The sequence below is a fragment of the Fukomys damarensis genome, unplaced genomic scaffold (genome assembly GCF_012274545.1).
Source record: "Fukomys damarensis isolate Sample0158 unplaced genomic scaffold, DMR_v1.0_HiC HiC_scaffold_33, whole genome shotgun sequence".
In the NCBI taxonomy this organism is placed as follows: domain Eukaryota; kingdom Metazoa; phylum Chordata; class Mammalia; order Rodentia; family Bathyergidae; genus Fukomys; species Fukomys damarensis.
Window position 1 is genome coordinate 39,451,494 of NW_022900945.1, and position 20,329 is coordinate 39,471,822.

General features: G+C 38.4%; 1 protein-coding gene across 2 annotated transcripts in view; it reads right to left on the reverse strand.

Moving 5' to 3' along the window:
• Vav3 (vav guanine nucleotide exchange factor 3) overlaps nt 1-20,329 on the reverse strand; it is a 275,111-nt gene that overhangs the window by 177,858 nt on the left and 76,924 nt on the right. For both annotated transcript variants that reach the window (XM_019204802.1, XM_033758176.1), the window contains exons 2-8: nt 13,622-13,680; nt 12,671-12,736; nt 8,454-8,562; nt 6,458-6,550; nt 3,837-3,905; nt 1,924-2,027; nt 572-671 (exon numbers count right to left, since the gene is read on the reverse strand). In XM_019204802.1, the coding sequence (XP_019060347.1) occupies nt 572-671; nt 1,924-2,027; nt 3,837-3,905; nt 6,458-6,550; nt 8,454-8,562; nt 12,671-12,736; nt 13,622-13,680 (600 nt within the window). The remainder of the gene's footprint in view (nt 1-571; nt 672-1,923; nt 2,028-3,836; nt 3,906-6,457; nt 6,551-8,453; nt 8,563-12,670; nt 12,737-13,621; nt 13,681-20,329) is intronic.

A 20,329-nucleotide genomic window follows, 5' to 3' on the forward strand; every position in this document is an offset into this window, starting at 1 on the left:
ATGGTTTGTAATAGCTAAATCTTGGAAATAGCCCAATTCCCCATCAACTGGAGACTGGATAAAGAAGATGTAGTTTTTCTATAAAATGGAGTACTACTCAGCCATAAAGAATGAGAAACTAGAGTCATTTATAAGACAATGGATGGATATTGAGGCCATGCTCTTAAGTGAAATAAATAGGACACACGTGTAAATACTGAATAGTTTCTCTAGTGTGAAAAACTAAAAGTGCAAATAAGGTTCAAATTGTAAAACTGATAATGTGAAATAGGAAGAAAAGGACTAAAGGAGTAGGAGAAATGGGAAGGATAGGGGAAAAGAAAGAAGGGAAAAGAAAAAAGGAGAAGGAAAAAATGGAAACAAAGTCTTTGTAAATAGTTAAGAGAAGAGGAGGTGAAGGGAGGGCAGGGGTATGGAGAAAAAACAAGAACCAAGAAACATCATGTAAAGGTACAAGATCCCAATGATGAATGTAACTGTACTGTTAAGTACACCAATAAACTTAACTGTAACAATAAACTCAATGAAAAATATTATTTTACATGTATCAGGAATAAAAGTAAACAATCACCTCTAATTTTAGTTTCACATCTTCTTTTGTCTTAGAAATATAGTCTAAGTTAGAGATGGCCGACTCCACTCCACTGCAGTACTGCCCATATATAACCAATCTGAAATGAAAAAGAGAGGAAGAAATCTGTAAGAACAAAAGCAAGAAGCAGAGGAGGAGAAGAGGACAGACTTATCACCTCCTTTAAACCAAAATTAGAGGTAATCAAAGCAGCAATGTTGTATTTGTGGGAGGGGGGATACCAGGGATTGAACTCAGGACCTTGCACTTGCGAGGCAGGTATAGTGCCACTGAGGTAAATCCCAAGTCCTCACAAATTCTTTCTGAACATAACACACACACCATTACCAAATGAGGGCCACAAATATATCTAAGTATAAAAAGCCACATTTTCAGATCCAAATTTGATTAGGATTAACTCGATGTACATTTTTATAGCAGGTAGATGTTACAATCTGGCTGGACAACTGTTAATGCTATTTCATAGATAAACATGTATCTCAAAAAATTCTTAACTCGATATAGATCAACTTTTTACCATTTACTCAGCAGCTTTATTTTCTACTACAATTTTATTGCAATCACTATGACTCTACTCATTAATAAACCACCAACTCCTTACCCCTTTTTAATAAAGAAGCATATATCATCTGAAAATTGGGAATGAGAGGCCCAAACTGTGCAACTTGGAATATAACTCATATTGTACAGACTCTGAGCCCGCTCAAGGAACAATATCCCTGTAATGCAGATATTTTGCAAAGAGGTTGTTTTATTGTTTCTTTTAACTGTCTGCTGGAGAGAACTAATTAAATTGTTAATATTTACCTAAGAGTTAACAAAAAGCAATTCATTAGCCACATCTTAGAACTAGGATTTTACATTGAGAGAATGTTGTATTTTAAGCAAAATTTCTTGATTCTCCAAATTCAAATTCATATGATTCACTCAGGAGATGGTGTGTAAATTAGTGAGGGCAACTGACTTTGACTCTGAATCTAATGCACCACACTGGAGAATAATAAGCTATCAGAGCTGGACGAAGCATTAATCTATATCAATACTTACAAATGAGGAACAGGAGACTCAGAGAGTTAAAATGACAAGCCACCACTCAATAGTGACAGACCTTTGAATCTCAGCCTTTTGATTTGCAGAAGTCTAGGTACTACACTGAGTCCTTTTCTTTTTAAATCACATAGAAAGCTCAAACTACCACCCTGAGATTAACTGTCCTATGTTCTAACACCCAGGTGATATTGCAATAGACAGTAGCAGGAGCTATTTATTTTATTACTAATTTTCATACAATTCCAAGCTAATACACACAGAATTTCAAATTCAAAAGTTACCTTTCCTTGTAGTTAATAAAAACTTGATACAAGTTCTGGTCATGTTTATTTACAATGGAATCATGAATCTCTTGCATTAAGTTCCGATGAACTTTTACAAGTTCCTTAGAAAAGAAAACAATGTGAAAAAAGGGAGAAATCAGAACCAAAATGTATACCCCAAACCCAGAACGCCAGTACTGTCAGACCTGTCACTCATAACCATATTAACTTGCTACCATTAAAGAAGAGAGGGGAAGGGGAAGAATCCAGGAGGAGGAAGGAGCTGAAGAGGAGGAGAGGAAAGGGAAGAAACAGAGAAAAGAAACAGAAGGTAAAGGAGGGGAAAGCAAAGGGGAAAGGAGTTAGGAAGTGAAAGAAAGCAAGTCATGTGCATGGGAAATAGCAATTTCAGATCGGCCTAAAAATGTCAATGGGGAGAAAAATTATCTCACTAGTTATTAAAGGATAATTTATTCTTTGTTTAAAAGTATGTACAGCTTTCTCACTTTAATCATTGTAAATTTTTAAATAAAACTATTTAAGTGCTTAATGTTTCAAAGACAGAAAAAAATAATGATTCGTGTCCTTGGGACGTAGAAATGTAGATCTGTACTTTGGTCAGTTAGTGGTGTCCTGGTGCTAAGCTAACAATAATTAGACTAAATTACTTGAAACCAGACAATTAATGGCATAAATAAGAAGCAAATAAATTGTACTAGACAGTTTACTAACCAACTCAAAGTCAGAATTTCACATTTGTCCTCATAAGCAAATTGTTTTCAGCAGTCAATAAATACATTTCAGCAACAAGAAGTGAGGAAATTTGAAACAAGGTCCTAGTCCCCATTACCTCTTCCTATGTGGCGGAGTATGCAGTGACACCAGAGTATACTTTTTCCTTCATAAGGTGGAAAATGAACATCAATATATTCATTGGTCCTGTCATTTTGTTGAGGAGCATGGTAAAGCCATAAAAATACAGACTATCAAGTGGGTTGTAAGTTATAGTGATCATACTTAGCAGTTTAAGACCTCTATTTCCCAGATGGGGCATTTTGTTTTATGCTAAACTTTCATCTAATATTGTATTTCATGCACTTATGTTATAAATCAATGAGCATGTCTTCATACGAGCAATCAATACGAAAATATGAACAAAAACAACATGTCATAGCTTATCATCGGGTGCTCAGCAACACAGAACAAGACAGAATCAAAATATAATGGACTTTCTCGGGAGATACAAGAAAGCCTGTAGATAAAAGTGTGTGTGTGTGTGTGTGTGTGTGTGTGTGTGTGTGTGCATGTGTATATGCCTGTGTGTGTAAACGAAATTGAAAGGTCTCAGAACTTGACTCTTGCCTAGCAGTACCTATCTGAGACAGCAGTTAGCTTGACTGCACATTTCTGAGCAAATATACTTTGAGGATTCTAAGATGGTCAGGTGACCTGAAACTCAAAATATTTACATAAACGTGAAGAAAACCCTTCATCGCATTTTACTATTAAAATAGTCTAATAAATTATAGGGAAGTAAAATTTTGGAAATGAGAATTAAGGGTGACACAACTGCAAGCAGAAAGCACCAAAAGGTAGAAGAGGAGGAGTGGAGAGAACTCAAGTCTTGGGGCCCAAAGAAGAACAGAGCAGGGAGGGATCCCCAGAAGAGAAACCCAAAGTAGCAGCCAGGATTTCTTACTGAATTGAGTCTAGCTCTTCATGATAAGAGTGAAACACAACACATGACTCTTACCCATTTATGTTCTACATGCTTTTGGCTTTTGGCTGAAGATATAACATACAGTTTTTCAAGAAAGTAATAATACAACTTGAGAATCAAAAACAGGGTCAAAATTCATCTGGAACCCATGAAGAAAGTGAGGATTTTATGGCTGTGCCACACAAATTTTAATTACCATATTTTTACTTACAGGAATGTTGATGAATACTGAGTCAAATTCTACTGGTGTCAAAAATCGTTTTAGTGGTCCCATGAAATACTGTCAGGAGAGAAGAGGGAAGTGATAATTAAGCATAACTTTCCCTAATAGGTATTATGTTTTTTCATCAACAAACAACAAGTGTCGAAAGTCAACTGCTTATCGACATAAATTCAAAAGAAGGAGAAACTATTTTCACTGTGATAGAGATTTTATTCTTGACAGAGATACAAAGACATGAATATAAGCTCAAACATTTAAAATATAAAATAAAAGGTTTATACTTTCCTTCTGAAAGTCAGAAAGAACACTACTGGCCAAGTTGATAACCAAGGACAACATTTAGAAACAGACTTGAGGACTTCTATGAAAATGCTTCATGAAGATCACAGATCCTTGAGAGGAATTTACACACCATTTTCCTTCATTCCTTGAACGTTTTTGGCTGGGGCCTACCATACCACTTTCATTCTTGGCCATCTCAGTATCTGTGCAGATGATCCTTCCAACACTCTGGCCTTTCGTTTCCTTGACCACCAATAATCTTGTGCTCTCGCCCAGCTCCACTCCCAAATCACACAATAATGCTTCAGGATGTTATCAACAACTGCATATGCGTCACAGATGCGCTGTCCAACTACCGCCCTCAGACCACGACTCCTCCAGTACAGCTCACTCCTTCAGGGAATTCTTCAGCCACTGACCCTCCCACCTTCCTCCCATCCTCCCTGCCCTCCCTACCCAGGTTACAGTCCACGAATCATCATGGAAATTGCTTCCCTGCACACACAAACTTACCCTCTGTCATGTTCCACTGTGCTTTTCTAGAAAACCAAACCCTAAGGAGTTAATGGACTACACTGATAGTATAATTTTAAATATGAAACATCTCAATTGGGCCTGTAATGCTACATAGTTCCATTACATTTCCCTAGTCACTTTGCTGTCCCATTCCCCTAAACAATTCTACCACATCTATTCTCTTTTCCTAAACCTAAAACACTTTCTCCTGTCATTTTCCTAGCCTGTAAGTGTAAGATTCAGCAGGGGTGGTCTCAAACCTCTTGCCTAAAAATGTTCATTCCCTAGGGTGATCTCATTTGGTCACATGGCCTTAAATTCCATTGTGGAACTATAAAAATACAGTCTCTATGTCAATTCAATTTTTCCCAACGGTGCCAGACTCAGGTGTCTAACATCTTCCTTAATATATCCCACTGGAAGGTATTGCAAATTCAAGATCTCAAACCTGTCCTTCCCCATTTCAGAACCATCATCACCATTCATGCAGTTGCTCATCCTCAAACCTAACAGTCACCTTTGATTCTTCTCTTTTTTTTTCAAATCTTTTATCTAATCCATCACCAAACCCAGTTGGCTCTTTTAAAATTTATTTAGAATCTGACCACACCTTACCATCTCTATCAATACCACCACTTTTGGTCATCTTATTACAAAATCCTAACCGTCCTCCCAGTTCCCATACTTGCCTCACAAGAGCTGAAAAAAAAAATGCTAAAGATTTAAGTACCATCCTGTCAGGTCTGTTCAAAATGCAGTGGCCACCAGCTCTCTGACCTCCCATGCACTGCCCTTCACTGAGGCACAAGCTGAACACTGCCATCTGAGGATACTTCTTCCAGAATGACCTTCACTGGGATATGTACCTGACTTGCACCCTAAATTCGTTCAGCTGTCAGCTTCAACATGAACTTATCATAGAAACTTTGCATTACCACTATCTACAAAATACCTCCAGCCACTCCCCACGCCCACTACCCCTTCCCCTGACTTATTTTTCTCTAGAGATCTTAGCACACCACGCGGCACACTTGTCTGCTTTTATACTAAACGCTCTCATGAGACAAGAAGGGCCGTGAGATCCACAGTTTTGTTTTGTTTATTGTCATATACTCAGTTCCTAAAATAGTGCCAGTAGGTTACCATCAATAAATAATGTGGACTGAATAAACCTTCTTTGAGATCTTTGATTTTTCTTTTTTGTAAAAGACCTTTACGAGATATAATTCCTGTTAAATACAATTCACTCCATTTAAAGTGTGTAATCCACTTCAAATGGTCCTTAGTACATTCATAGACTTGTGCAACCATCACTACAATCGGTTTCAGAATATTTTTACCACAGAAGAAATTCCTTACCCTTTAGCAGTCATCTCCGTTTCCCCTTTTCCACTCCATCTGTCCTCTACCCACACACACTTATTTCACCACCAACTCTTGGCCCCAGAGAATCACTTGTCTACTTTCTGTTGCGGTATATTTCCTTACTCTGAATGCAGTTGTTTTTTAATATTCTTGTCTCACTGCGATTATTTATCTTTTATCTGACATTTCCCCATCACTACCCCAATCATCCAAGCCTCTGGTAACCATTATCCTGTTCCCTATTGTTATGAATTCAATTTTTTTAGATCTAAACTATGAATGATACTATGGGCAGTTGCCTTTCTGTGTCTGGCTTTGAATGCAAAGTTCTACTGCAAGTTAGAATGCACACACACAAACACACACACACATGCTCAGCAGAAACAGGGAATCTAACATAGTAACTACTTAACACAGTATTTTGGCATCAATAACTAATGACTTACTTTTTCTATTGACTCCAAAGTTTCTGTATATTTTTCTTCTGTCTGTTTAATTTCTGCTAGGCAACAACTCCGTATATCATTTTCTGGACATTTCTACAGACAGAATGATAAAAATAAAAATATTCAATCAAATTCATATATTAATCTGTCTGGTAGTAGATAGGAGAAATCAAAATCATTATTGATTTTCTTTAACTTTCCATTCTAATAAAAACATATACCAAAAGACTAACTGGAAAAATGTTAGGTAATTAAAAAGCATCTGAGATAGACATTGTGTTCAACTTAAAACAGCTCTTTTATTAAAAATGTTAATGAATTGGGAAATACAAATTGTGTAAGAATTTCCTTAATATACAGCATATTTCCCAGGTGCTATAGAATTAACTGCAATAATGTTAAAAAGACAAGTGAGACTCTCCAGAAAATTTTTTTCAAACACTACCATCTTACTTGGCTCTTTTCCTAAATGTATAAGATTGGAATTGGTTGAGCATAGTACTAAAATAAAAGATTCTGAGATAAGATAAAATGGGTTCACATACTAGTTATTTAATTTCTCTGTGATTCAGTTTTGTCTTCTATAAAATAGATATACAGAACCAAATACAAGAAGTTATAAATCAGGCAGAAGCATGTAAAGTACTTGTGCCCCCGGTTAGGATCTTGAGAAAGGCCCTATATATCTAAATTACTGTTCCTGTTAACCCTATCCCAGATAAACAGCCCAGTGCTGCCAGCTGAGTGAAGGCTTCCCTGGGGAGACACTGAAGAATCTGCTGACACCAAAGCAGTTGACAATTATAGGAGGTGCAGATGATACTCTGTCACCTAAAATCACTCTGAAAATGCTGCCAGAGGTGGCCTGCAGCTCATGCAGTGAGTTAAAACACACATTCATTATATTTCACAAACACAGGCAGGTGACTTCTTTCTACCCCATATAAGCTACTGCTCCCCACTGTGCACCAGACAGCCCACCAGCCCTTTATTAAAGGCCAGACCGGAGACAGAACTGAGCCAACTCATCACAGTAATAAACCATTAGCTATGAAGAAAAGTCTTCAGGATAAAGAATATATTGATAAAAATCTAAGTAGCTGACTTTTAGATTTCAAATTACACAGGAAAGGATTGCTTAAAATAATTCTTTCTGAAGGGCTAAAGGTGTAGGGGAAGTGGGAAAGGTAGGGGAAAGGAAATAAGGGAAAAGAAAAAAATATGAGAAAATGAAAAAATGGAAATAAAGTGTTTGCAAATAGGGAAGGGAGGAGGGGGTGAAGAGAGGGCAGGGGTAAGGGGAAAAAATGAGAACCAAGGCCTGTCATGTAAAGGTACAAGATCCCAATGATGAATGTAACTGTACTGTATACCTAAAATGTACCAATAAACTCAATGAGAATAATAATAATAATAATTCTTTTTGAATGTTCTAGATACAATTCATGGCAGACAAAGCTTTGGGGGCCCATATAATGGCTATGACTGAAAGTAAGTTTATGAAACAGTAGAAAGCTAGGAGACTTACAGTGGAATAAAATGAAGAGGGCCTCCTCATGACATAATCTACCATAGGAAAAGACAACACTCCTAAGGTAAAAACCTTGTGCTAAATTTAAAAGAAAAAAATGTACTGGCTTTGTAAGAGATTTACTTTTATCACCATATAATTTCGTGATTCTTGAAAGTATATTCTATTGCCACTCTGCCATTATTTAGCCTAGAGGCATGCTATTTACCTCTTAGATATAGTTTCCTTACTAGTAAAATGAAAGGATTAGACTAAAGATTCCCTATGGCTGTTTTGATCTGTAAAATGTCAGGCTCCAAATGAAAAAATGAATCACAATTGCATAGTTATAAGGAACCGAAGGTAAAACAAACCAACGAATATATCAGAAGAGGTTCTATAAATAATTACATTAACTAGGTTTTCAAGTAATCAATTTCTTAATACAATCCTCATGATAACTTTAAACATAAGTGAAAGCCCTACAGGTTGATGTGCTTCCTCTGCTTTCATTAAGTCCTCGTAGACTTCTCCGCCTTCATCTTCCCCGTAGACACAGTCATAGAGATCTTCTTCATCCTCCACACGAGTTTCACTGAAACAAAGTAGGCAACATCACGCAGTAAATGCAATAGCTAGCAAGAGTTTCCTCCTACATTTTAGCAGAAAACAGACTAAAAGTTTTCTACTGATCTTAGTAGAAAAATCTAAAGACAAAGTAAAATGGAATTATTGCAAAGAGGGAAAAGGCTTGCACTATAGCTCTGTCCTTTCTAATAAGATGGATGACAGACAACAGGACTGAATGATGAAAGCAGTAGTAGCTACCATTTACTGGTTATTTACTTCCATACTGGCACATATGTAATCATTCTGAAGTGTTATCTGACTTAATCCAGCAACAATATCTTATTAGGAATATCTTGGATGTACGAAGAGATGAGGAAGCCCAGAGACCAAAAGGTTATCTGACTTGTCAAAGAAAACACAACCAATCCATGACAGAGCCATGGTCTTACACGGAGTGTTTTAACTGCTCCATCACACAGCCCCTCATTTCCCTATTTTCCAAGCTTCCATGAGCGCTGCTCAAACAGTGACCGAGAGCGGCTCTTCTCAGATCCTCCCGTGAGACCATGAATCAGCCACACTGGTTCCAACCATTTGTGCTCTACAACTATGCTTAAACTTTTCCTTTCATTCTGAGACTTTCCGAAGTGCCCTCTACTAACGAATAATCCCAAAGAATTAAGATTACCCAATGTAGAGATGTTGGAAAGAAGTGTTCATAGTTCTCAGAAAGAAATTCAACTCCTTCAATATTGCCAGCCCTGAGTACTTCTCCTGAGCCTGGGCAGATGGAACATTATAAATTGATACAAATACACAGTAACTATAAATGTCACTCTGCAGCTCAGAACATTTTTCAAAGCAGGTACAATCACAGGGTTGCTTAGGTTTGACATGAAGGATTATTTGAAGGTATTTGACAGGTATGAACTAGGAAGGTGTATTAAGAGACAGAGATTTAGTGGTAACAGAAGTTTCAGAGAACTCTTCTATGAGAAAAGTGAATTTCATGGTTACTTGTCCACCCACCTGCCCACCCAACCATCCAACTGTCATTTGCTAAGAACTGACTGTGGTCCAGGCTCAGAATGCACAGATCAAAAGCTCTCTTATTATCTTGTGCAAAGAACAGCCCCCAAACATAATTCTGTATATGAAACGGGGGAAATGAATGTCAATATAGGACCAAAGGAAAGAAAGGATAACTGACTAAAGAATTCAGGGTAAGCTACACAGAAGATAATTACATCTGAGCTGGATCCTGAATATATGTATCCATTTATTCAATAGATAGATATTTGCTATGAAAATACTGTCCTCCAGGAGACATGGTTGCAGACTAGACAGGCACGATTTCTTCTTTCATGAAATTCAAAGCAGAAAGGACTAACACACACCCTTGGTGAATGAGGAGACAAACATGATCATGTGCCCTGGTAAGTGGTGTAGACTGCTGGAGAGAATAGTTGCAACCAAACTTCAAAGGGCCATGCAGTCTGTGAAGTCAATCTTACCCTGGGTATCTGGCTATCAACAGGGCGTTTCATACGGGGTATAATGGAGGAAGAAAATGATAGGCAGGGAGATCAGAAAATCAAGAGGTAAAATCCTATGAGTGAAAGACATTGAGAGCTGCAACCACTACAAAGGCAGATGAGGAGAGGAATTCAGAAAATTATGAGACTGTGTCAACCAGACTTGGTGATCAATCAGGGTTAGAAAGAGAGGAAAGGAATGAAGGATACTCTTTGGAATCTGGGGAGATGGGGCCCATATTAGTAGCTCCAAGATTTCCATACTGAAGGGTCCAGATAGGCAATCTGGCCAGGAAATGGTGGATAGTTAAGATGCTCTAAGCACTGTCTGGAACACGTCAAAAGGTAGAAAAGTAGGCAGGTCTTCTGTGACGGTGAAGGGAGCTAACTAAGATAAGAAGTGGTAAAGGAACCAGTCTGCAATGGGAGAGAATCTGTTCAGAAGGAAAATGGACTGCAAAGCTATTCTCTGTTACTCTTAGTCCTAGGGATCCTGCCTTTAACTCTTATATTACCCTTCCAAAATAGTCAATCTTGCTTAAGAACACCAGTAAGCAGAACAAGATGGGAGAATGCTATAAAATCAATAGGCATAAGTGATCACTGGTGGGATTTTAAAAACAAAATTACCATCATAACACTAGAAATAATAGATTCTTCCTGGTACTTTAAGGAATTTGACTACAATACCAATAAGCTTACAGTCACTTTATGAAGATCATAGCCAATTTAATGAGACAATCAGCACCCATCTTGCTTAGTATCAGTGAATTCTTAGAAGTTTTAGGAAGAGATAAGAAACCTATTTTGAGATATCTAAAAAACAAGACTTCAAGGGCATTCCAAATGCCACCTGGTACTATAAAAAGAACTGCTGCACATCTGTCCTGCTGGCTCCTAGCAGTGTGCACCTCCTCCACACTTCTAGTGAGCATCCTCAGAGGCCAAACTGGGGTGCATCTGAGGGTCAGCAGACTACTATTTACTAACAATATTAACACGTAGCCTTAAGCAAGTAGTATTAAGTAGTAATAAGCAAACGAGTTAGCTTTTCAAAATTTGGCTTTTCTCATTACTAAATAGTAATTCTATAGTAACTATAAAAACCTAAAGTATTACATGAGATCATGCATTTAACGTGGTTAGCACTGAAATAGGCACTCAATATGCTCTTACTGACAAATGACCTCAAGTCTGCAGCCGAATACCTGGCAAGCAGTAGATGCATACTGCAACTTTGACTTATTCATTCATCCACATATTGACCTACTATACACCAGTCACTGAAGTTCTAAGAACACAACCGCAGAGTAAAGTCCCTGATTTCACAAAGTTTGCAGTCTAATGAGGACACAGACAATACGTGAAGCAAGCCAGATTGTCTCAGGAAGTCAAAAATGCTATAAAAACACAAAGCAGAGTAAAGCGGAGGTGGCAATTTCAGACAAAGTGGTCAGGGAGGGTCTCTCTACAGAGAGACATCTGAGAGAAGACTTCAGTGGTGCGGGACCAGTCCTATGGAGGACAGATGAAACAGCAAACATAAAGGTCCTAAAATAAGCTCATGCTTAATGTTGAATGGCTGAGTGGGATGAACTTCCACAGATCCCTTGGATCACTCTTGGAGTATAATCTATTTCTTATAATTCTTTTTTTTTTCCTCATCGAGTTTATTGGTACATTTTAGGTATAGAGTAGTTACATTCTTCATTGGGATCTTGTACCTTTACATGACAGATCTTGGTTCTCATTTTTTCCCCTTGTTCCTGCAATGTTGAATGGCTGAGTGGGATGAACTTCCACAGATCCCTTGGATCACTCTTGGAGTATAATCTATTTCTTATAATTCTTTTTTTTTTCCTCATCGAGTTTATTGGTACATTTTAGGTATAGAGTAGTTACATTCTTCATTGGGATCTTGTACCTTTACATGACAGATCTTGGTTCTCATTTTTTCCCCTTGTTCCTGCCCTCCCCCCATCCCCTCCTCCCCTCCCCATTTACAAACATTTTATTCCATTTTTTCATTTTATAAATCTTTGCAAACATACGTGATCTATGTTATCAGTTCCTTGAGAAGGATCACATCTTATATTTATTTGTAATCTACACAAGTCACTCAATCAGCAGAAGATAATCAGCTGCTAAGAAATTCTACTTCTTCTCTTAAATAATAAAGACCTTAAGGAATCTCTGTTCAGAATAAATGCCATCTAATAAATATCCTTCTCCGAAACTTAGACAGCACTACTATCTGTCCTACAGCTCCAGTCACAGGTTCTATTGCCTTTTAATTATTCCCTCATTGTCTAATACCTATTTTATCCACTACTCTGTTATGCCTTTGAGAAGTGTTCAAATTTTACTTGACTACAATCTCTTTCTTTACCACTCAAAGAGACACATGAGAGGAACTAAAAGCAAGTTGCAGTATGTGTCTTTCATGGTAGCTGTCAGAAGCTTAAGGTTAATTCATACATGTCGTAATCATTAAATCACCTTCACCTTTCACAGAGCTTATTTTACATCCCCAATTAAGATCTATGCTAGACATCAAAATTGGCAGAGGCTTAATTTTACTGAAAATGTTCAACATACTCTATCAAGTCTGGAAGGCCTTTGTAGATGTCTTCATCATCAATGCTTTCTTCTGTTGGAAAAGGCCTAGGACGGAGGAAAAAAAGGGGTGAATGAGTAGCAATCAACCTGAACATTTACCTCTCACTTATTGTAAAAGCCTCTCCGCTGCCAAGATAGTCACCGCCCAAGTCTACTGAGGTCTGGGGCTTCTCCTACACTGTCTTCTGAGCAGCTGTGACTGGGCTTCCGCCACGAGGCTGCGAAACCTGCTGCCCCAAATCATCCGCAGCAATCGCAGCTGCCACCACAGACACATGTGCGGCTGAGGACACACATGTGTGCTTATCTCATCCTCCCCTGCCATGCACCTGTAGGGTGGCCCCACAACACCCACTTCAGTGCTCCATCCAGAGATATCACCATGTTTACCAACTGTGTAATACAGCATTGCAAGGAGATGACATAATTTATTTAATTAATTTACTTTTAAGTTTTTTGCTTTTTTTTGTTTTTTGTTTTTTGTTTTTTTTTTTTGTACTGGGGATCGAACTTGGGACCTTGGGCTGGCAAAGCAGGTGAGCTAAATCCCCAGCCGCTAAGTTTTTAATATGTTACCAAACCTTCCAAACACAATCTATACACACACCAATTTATATTTGCCTGATTTGATTATTGTGTTAAGCTTTGTTTTTGTTGGAAGTATTAAAATATTGAAAAACAGAAACATACCAGTGCTAATCACTAGTGAATGGAAAGTGATTTTAGCCAATAGACCATATTCAACTGTACGAACTAATTTTTAGTTGCTCAATAAACTTCAAAGGTGCATTTGGCACCTATATATCACATACTTGTCATGAATGACACACAGTCCTTCAATACAAAATGTTTTATGAACAGGAATTACCCAATACATAATCATTACACTGAATTGAATGTGACAGATGAACCACAAGGAAACGAGCTTACCTGATCCCTGTGGCCAATGCTATTGGTGTACGAGAGAGCCATGATAACGTTTCTATAACCTGAGAAAAAAGGAAAATATTTATTAGTCATATATGTGAGAGAGGATAAGATTTTTTTTTCCCTCAACCAACAGTATTCCAATTCCCTCTTTACAATGGTAGCAAAATAGAAAAATGTCAGATGCCAAAGAGTTGTAGAATGGGAAGAGCCATAATTTAGAAGCATGAACACCTGTATTACACGTTGTCCCCATCTTTAACTTTATGACTTAGCAGATTGTTAACTCATCTGAGCTGTGGTTTCCCTGTCAGTGAAGCAAAGAGACTTGGAGACTCCAAATATCTGGTATCTCTACATCTATGGGTTCTGAAAGACCACAAAAAGCTGTGTTCTCCAGTATAGTACCCACTGGCCACAAGAAACTATATAAATTAAAATTTAAGTAACAAAAAATCAGTTCCTTAGTTGTACTAGCCACATTGTAAGTGCTCAAACACCAGAGGTATTTCCTGGGCGATATAGGTATCAAATATTTCCATCATCGCAGCAAGTTCTATTGGACCATGCTCCTGTGAAGCCAAGGGGTTTGGAGCATGGGCTCTTGAGCCAGACCACATGAATTCAAATCCTGGTTTTCCCATGAATAGCCAGTCAACTCTGGATGAATACAGGACTTCTCTGAGCTTCACTTTCTTCATCTAGATAATACTTCTAGTAACAGTTAATTAATGAGCATTAAACTAGTGTAAGAATTAAATAACACATATAAAATACTTAAATGGTAGCAGTTCTTTATAATCATCAACTTCAAAGAAATTGCCTCTGTTTTCAGAAAAAAAATTTCATAAATTACCCTTGAACATTTATTTTAAAGATTCTTTAAGAAGACATTAGGTATCTAAATTGCCCTGCTATTGTTTTAGCATTAGTATTTAACAATTTTATTCTTCCTTCAAAGTTTTGGGGAGTAATTTTTTATGTGAAAATAAAACAAACTTTCCTAACAAAATAATAAGATAATAAGAATAGCTAGCACACGGGGCCAGGGATTTAGTTCAGCAGCACAGCACCTGCCTGGCAAGTGCAAGGTCCTGAGTTCAATTTCTGGTCCAAAAAAGATAGCTAACATGCTACACACTAAACCTAATATCATCTTACTCTAAGACTTTAGCGAGGAAGGCAACGACTTAAGATATAATTTTCTCATAAAGTCTATTTTTGTGATAATGGATATAATTTGCTGTAATTTTCAAAACTGAAGAAAACAAAACTTGGGGCTCCCGCTATATGGCCCATTAAAATTGAGGGCAGAGTCAGGCATGGTGGCGTACCCCTGTAATCCCAGCACTTGGGAGGCTGAGGCAGGAGAATGGCTGTCAGTTTGAGACCAGCCTGGGCTACACAGTGATTTCCAGGTCAGTCTCAACTACACAGTGAGACCCTGTCTGAAAAAAGAAGAATGATGGGGGAGAGGCCTGCAGGAGTATTAGCCACACATGTATTCACCTCCTGCCTGCTGGGAGAAGGCAGACACTGCTGCAGTCAGAAACTCATGTCTGGGCAGTGAGAACATCAGGGCTCTGGCCCACCAGCTCCCACCTAAGCTCACCTTCACCAGCCTCTGTAAAGTGCCATTAATAACTGCTCAGTGCCTCATAAATTTATGGAAAGAATTAAATAACATAATGCCAATCGAACGGTTTTTTCAATAAATGTGAGCTTTTATTACATAAAATAAATTATACAGAAATAAAATTTAATTACATGGTGACTGCAGATAGTAACAATGCTCTGTATCGTGTTTTAGAAAATTATGAACAGAGATTTTAAGTGTTCTCACAACAATAAAAATAAAAAGTGCATTTTACATTGTGGTCCCCACACTACTACTACTTTACAACAAGAAAAACAGTAATAGAAGAACTATCATCATGAATATTATTGCTATTATTTAATAGCAATGTATTCATTTTCTATAAGTTATGTATTTTTAAAAAATGTATTATTTTCTGTCCCTTTTTTTCCACTAAAACCCTTAAAAACTACAACCTGTGCTCTACCCAACTAGTCCACAAAATGGGGGGTCAGGGGATACTTAAATATTTTACATTAATTTCCACCAGGGGGAGCCAGTCGACAGTATATTAATACAGTCCTGAAGAATGTGTTTCTAAATGCAAACATTTCTGAAAATCAACAAGCCGAAACCAACTCCCAGTACTTATTTAACAAGGGTAATTTGTTAAATTATGTAATAGGAAAATGATAAAGAGAAATTTGGAAAATAAGGGGGATGGAAGTATAACAGTGCATCTTTCTGAGCTCTATCACCTGGTTTTATGTCTCTTATTTATTAACTCATTATTAGCCAAAGAAATAAAGACTATTTAGTTAATGTAGTATTTTTAGAACAACCTGCATTTTATAAAAGTAAGCTCTATCTGGATTTGGAATAGACAAGTAATAAATTAATGGCAGATTCTCAAATCTTGTCATTCCAAAATCTATTCATAAAAGAAAACATTTCAAAGATACAAAAAGATTATTTTCTCCACACGTTTCAATTTCTGAGTTGTTAAAAATAACAGGAAATTTGGGCATTAAATCCTAGAAGAAAGGTGAGACTATTTCTAAGTTAATAAATTAATAATCAACTATACTATACTCACATCACAGATTTTCCTTCATTACCTCCTCCTCCTCCCTTGTTAGGTAAGAAGACTGGCATTTAGAAGGACATGAAGATCATTTGGGGTGACATAAATAACAGGTAATTGTGTGAGTAAGGCTTCTCACATCTGCTTTAGAAGAGTAAGGAAAGCATTGTGCCTCACCAGTGCAAGGTCCTGAGTTCAGTGGAGGAGGAGAAAGAGGAGGAGAGAGAGAGGAGATGGAGAAGAAGAGCAAGGAGACACGATAAAGGGTGACTGAGGAAGTCTATGAAAGGAAATAAAGTCTACACTGCATTTTTAAAGGATCACTTGGCAGAGTGAAGGACAGGTTGGAGTAGGAGGAGGCGGGGAGCAGACAGCGGTCTCTTCTCAATGTTTTTTTCTCAATGGTCCGAGATGTGTGAACTGGAACAGCAGCAAGTAAAGAATGGAGCCTGAGAAGCCCTTGGGAAGGGTGTCTGGAGCACTGCGCATGCAGGCAAGGGAGCAAGAGGAAGCCATGGAGACCAGGGCGGGCTGCTTTGAAGGCCTACCCAGAAAGCTGGGGATGCTCCTGAGCAACGTGCTCCTCTTCTCTGTGTCCCCTGGCATGGCTTACAGGCTCATCCTGAGCTCAGCAAACCCGTCTTCTCCTCCAGGGAACCTATCCTGACCTTCTCTCACCCCAACCTGGGTATTGTATGTCCCCACAGAACCAGAACATAACTGCCCTACTATCTTTATTTAAAATAAAATTTGACTTTTGAAAGTATTTCAAAACAAATCACATTTATTTTGCCACATTGAAGTAAAATAGTAACATATAAAAATTGCACCTCTCCTACCTCTCCAACCTTCTGGCCAAAAGGGACCACAATGAAGACTCTGGAGGGATTCTTACAAAACTTTTGCCATTTTCCTGCCAATGAGCTTTTTCAACATTTTGCTATAAAACCTGCAATTGCCGTCCTTGCCAAACATCTTTTCAAGCATTGCCACAGAGAGATTCATAAATATTATGACCATGAGTTCCGGCATGAGTCGGTGTGACATGTGCCCTCCACAGGACTGCAGGAAGCTACACGTTCCTGAAGAGTGTACAAGAACACACGGGTGTTCTGTGATCTGTTCATTTGTCTGTCTTTCCGGCAATGCCAGACACATAAGGGCAGGAACACCAAACTGCTTCCCATCACTCAGTTCACAGCCAGGCTCACTCCCCACAAAATACCTGTTGCTAAATAAGTAACATTTGCCTTGAAAAATAGTTGTGAGGAGTAGGGACAGTATCTGCCAAAATGTGCAAAGGGCTTATCCTGACACAAGTTGAGAAACGAATGATTAACTGAAGAAGGAACCATTATGAAAATTAAACATGGGAAACAGTTAGCTATCTCCTCAAACTAAGAGCAAACTAGAGCCTCTCTGTCAAACTTTTCCCTCCAATGATGAGCTTTATTTTTGGGAGCTCTATTTTTACCATCCTATTACTCAGTTTTAAAACTACTGATGAATAGAGAACACAACATTTTACACTGATTTAATCTACCCCTTTTTATTCTGTTCATGAGACTACTGAAAACTTTCCACTCCTTGCTTATCTGACACATTAGTGCAGTTTGCATTGTAGTTTGTAACTAAAACAAGTCACCCATGGAGAAGCAGTGCATCATAGCCACTTGTGGGGTTCTGAGTTAAGGAAACCACAGCCATAAAGAATAACCAGAAGGAACCATGGGGACCAACATGCAGATCTGCAGTTGCTGATTAATTACAGAGGTAACTCCTTGAGCTCTGTATTCTGAAGTTTTATCTTTTAACCCGGACCCTGACCTAAAGGAAGGTTAGTTTGTATGAAGATTCTTCAACAAGGAGCTGGGGTGCACAGGAGTCCTGGGAAATGACCTATAAGAGAGTGAGGTGCTGCCAGGGCAATCACATGGCTACAGGCATAAGCCCCATGTGTTAAACAAGCTCAGTGGTTCAAGGAGGCACCCACAGAACTGCAGCAGCCAAGAGGACATTACCTAGCAGCAAAGGCTGAGGCATGGGTGATGCATCATGTTTTCTGCAGGCTCAGAGCAAGTGCCTTGTGGAATGGAGAAAAAGCAGGCCCAGAAGACAAAAATGGAAATGTGGCCTGAGAGTACTGGCATCGGAAATTCAGAGAGAAGCACAGGCCTGCTGACCAGGTCAACTGCAAGACCGAGGTGGCCAAGAACCCAGACACCATATTACGTGGCAAGGAGACCTAATTCTAAACTGGACCAGATGGTGAGTTTCATATTAACAACAGACTTCACCTTAAGTCTCCTAGGAAATCCACGTAACTCATTATCTTAATTTTCTCTGCAGTTCTAGTTTCACACAGTAAATTACCCCATTAGCATTCACTGAGCTTAGTGTCACTTCCTGTAACACATTTCAGAGGTTTCCTAAACACCTGGCTGCAGGGAAACAACTGTAGGATCGGAAAACAATACTAACACCTCCTCAGGGCCAGGGACTGAGCTCTGTGTGCCATACCTTCCTGGTAAGCATAAATAGTAGCACATCTATGGGCATAGCAAAGCAGACGGTCCAGATAAAATGTACATAGTTTTATTTCCCTATCAAGCTTATAAACAATGGGGAATGAGTTTGCCTTGCTCCCAAGAATAGGGTGTCTATAGTTTAAATAGGTCCAATTTCAGTTTGTGCTGAGCTTAGTAATGATCTTAACACAAGTATTCTTCTATATTTTTATTTGCTGAATCTTCAAAATCAAAACTACAGAGTACAAGAACTTCCTTCAGGAAAGCTATATGCTGAACTGGTTAGATGTGCGGGCGCAAGCGTCAGATTTTTTTGAGTTCAAATCCCAGCTCCACCTCTGGCTGGAAAAGCATGGGATGCGTTATGCCCTAGTTCCCTTAGCTGTGAAATTATGGTAAAAACCGCCTAATACACAAATTTATTGTGAAGGTGAAATTAGGTGATCTATGCATGCTGCACACAGAACAATGTCTGAGACGTCTATCATTGTTTCTTAATGAACTCACGGTCATACGAACTCAGTGCAGAGTTCGTTGCTTGAAAGCACAATTTTTTTAGTTGAAAATATTCATCACTCCTACCAAATTTATATTGGTCAGTTAGAATGTACTGAATAAATACACGTAGGGAAATGTTAAGGGATTTAGTTGTTTGATCACAATGGTAGAAGAAATACTTTCCTTTAGAAAATGTAATTATATTTGCAAATCACTCCATGGCTTTAAGCAAGGAGTGGAGATATAAGCTACAAACATTACATGGCAATTTTAATATGTTTGATAACAAGAACAGGAATTTAAATTGCAGACCCTGTAGTTACTGGTTACTGGTGGTGCTGTCACAGTAGTTAATCTAGCAGAGTGGCTGAGGCTGTGGCCAGAAGGTCACCATCAGTTCACTAGAAAGCCACTAGGACTTTGCCATGACTCACTTTGAATGGGAATTCCTTCCATTTGCGTTGGGCCAAATTGGTTTTTGTGATCTGAAATAGATGGACGTTCTATGTGACTTAAGGACTTGGAAATTTCAGTAAATGTCCAAACCTGCCCACAAATCACACAGATGGGACAAAGTCAACACACATTTTCCAAACTCAGCTCACTTTCAGTCACATAACTTGCTGGCAAAGATCTCTGCTTCCTGTATGTTGCCCATGGCTATTACTGCTTTAAACAATGAAATGCAGAGAGTCCCAGAAGGAAAAGGCAACACCAGGATGACAGATGGATCTCATAGCAGAGAAGATGTCACTGATTAACAGCAGGCTGATGCTCCATCTTTGCTCCTAGGCTCAGAAATGCTCAGAGAATATAAAGCAGAACATATATGGAAGCAAGCCTAGGATTTCAAGCCACCTAGCAAAATCTACAATTTTTCCTGCAGGACCTGGAGAATAAAATGATAGACCTTAAAATCACCATTCCGGCTGGTTTGGTAACACTGATTGCTTCACATTCTGCTTGAAAGTGCTCATTTTCATCCCTATTTGAACAACTGATATACAGCTAAATGAATTCATTAT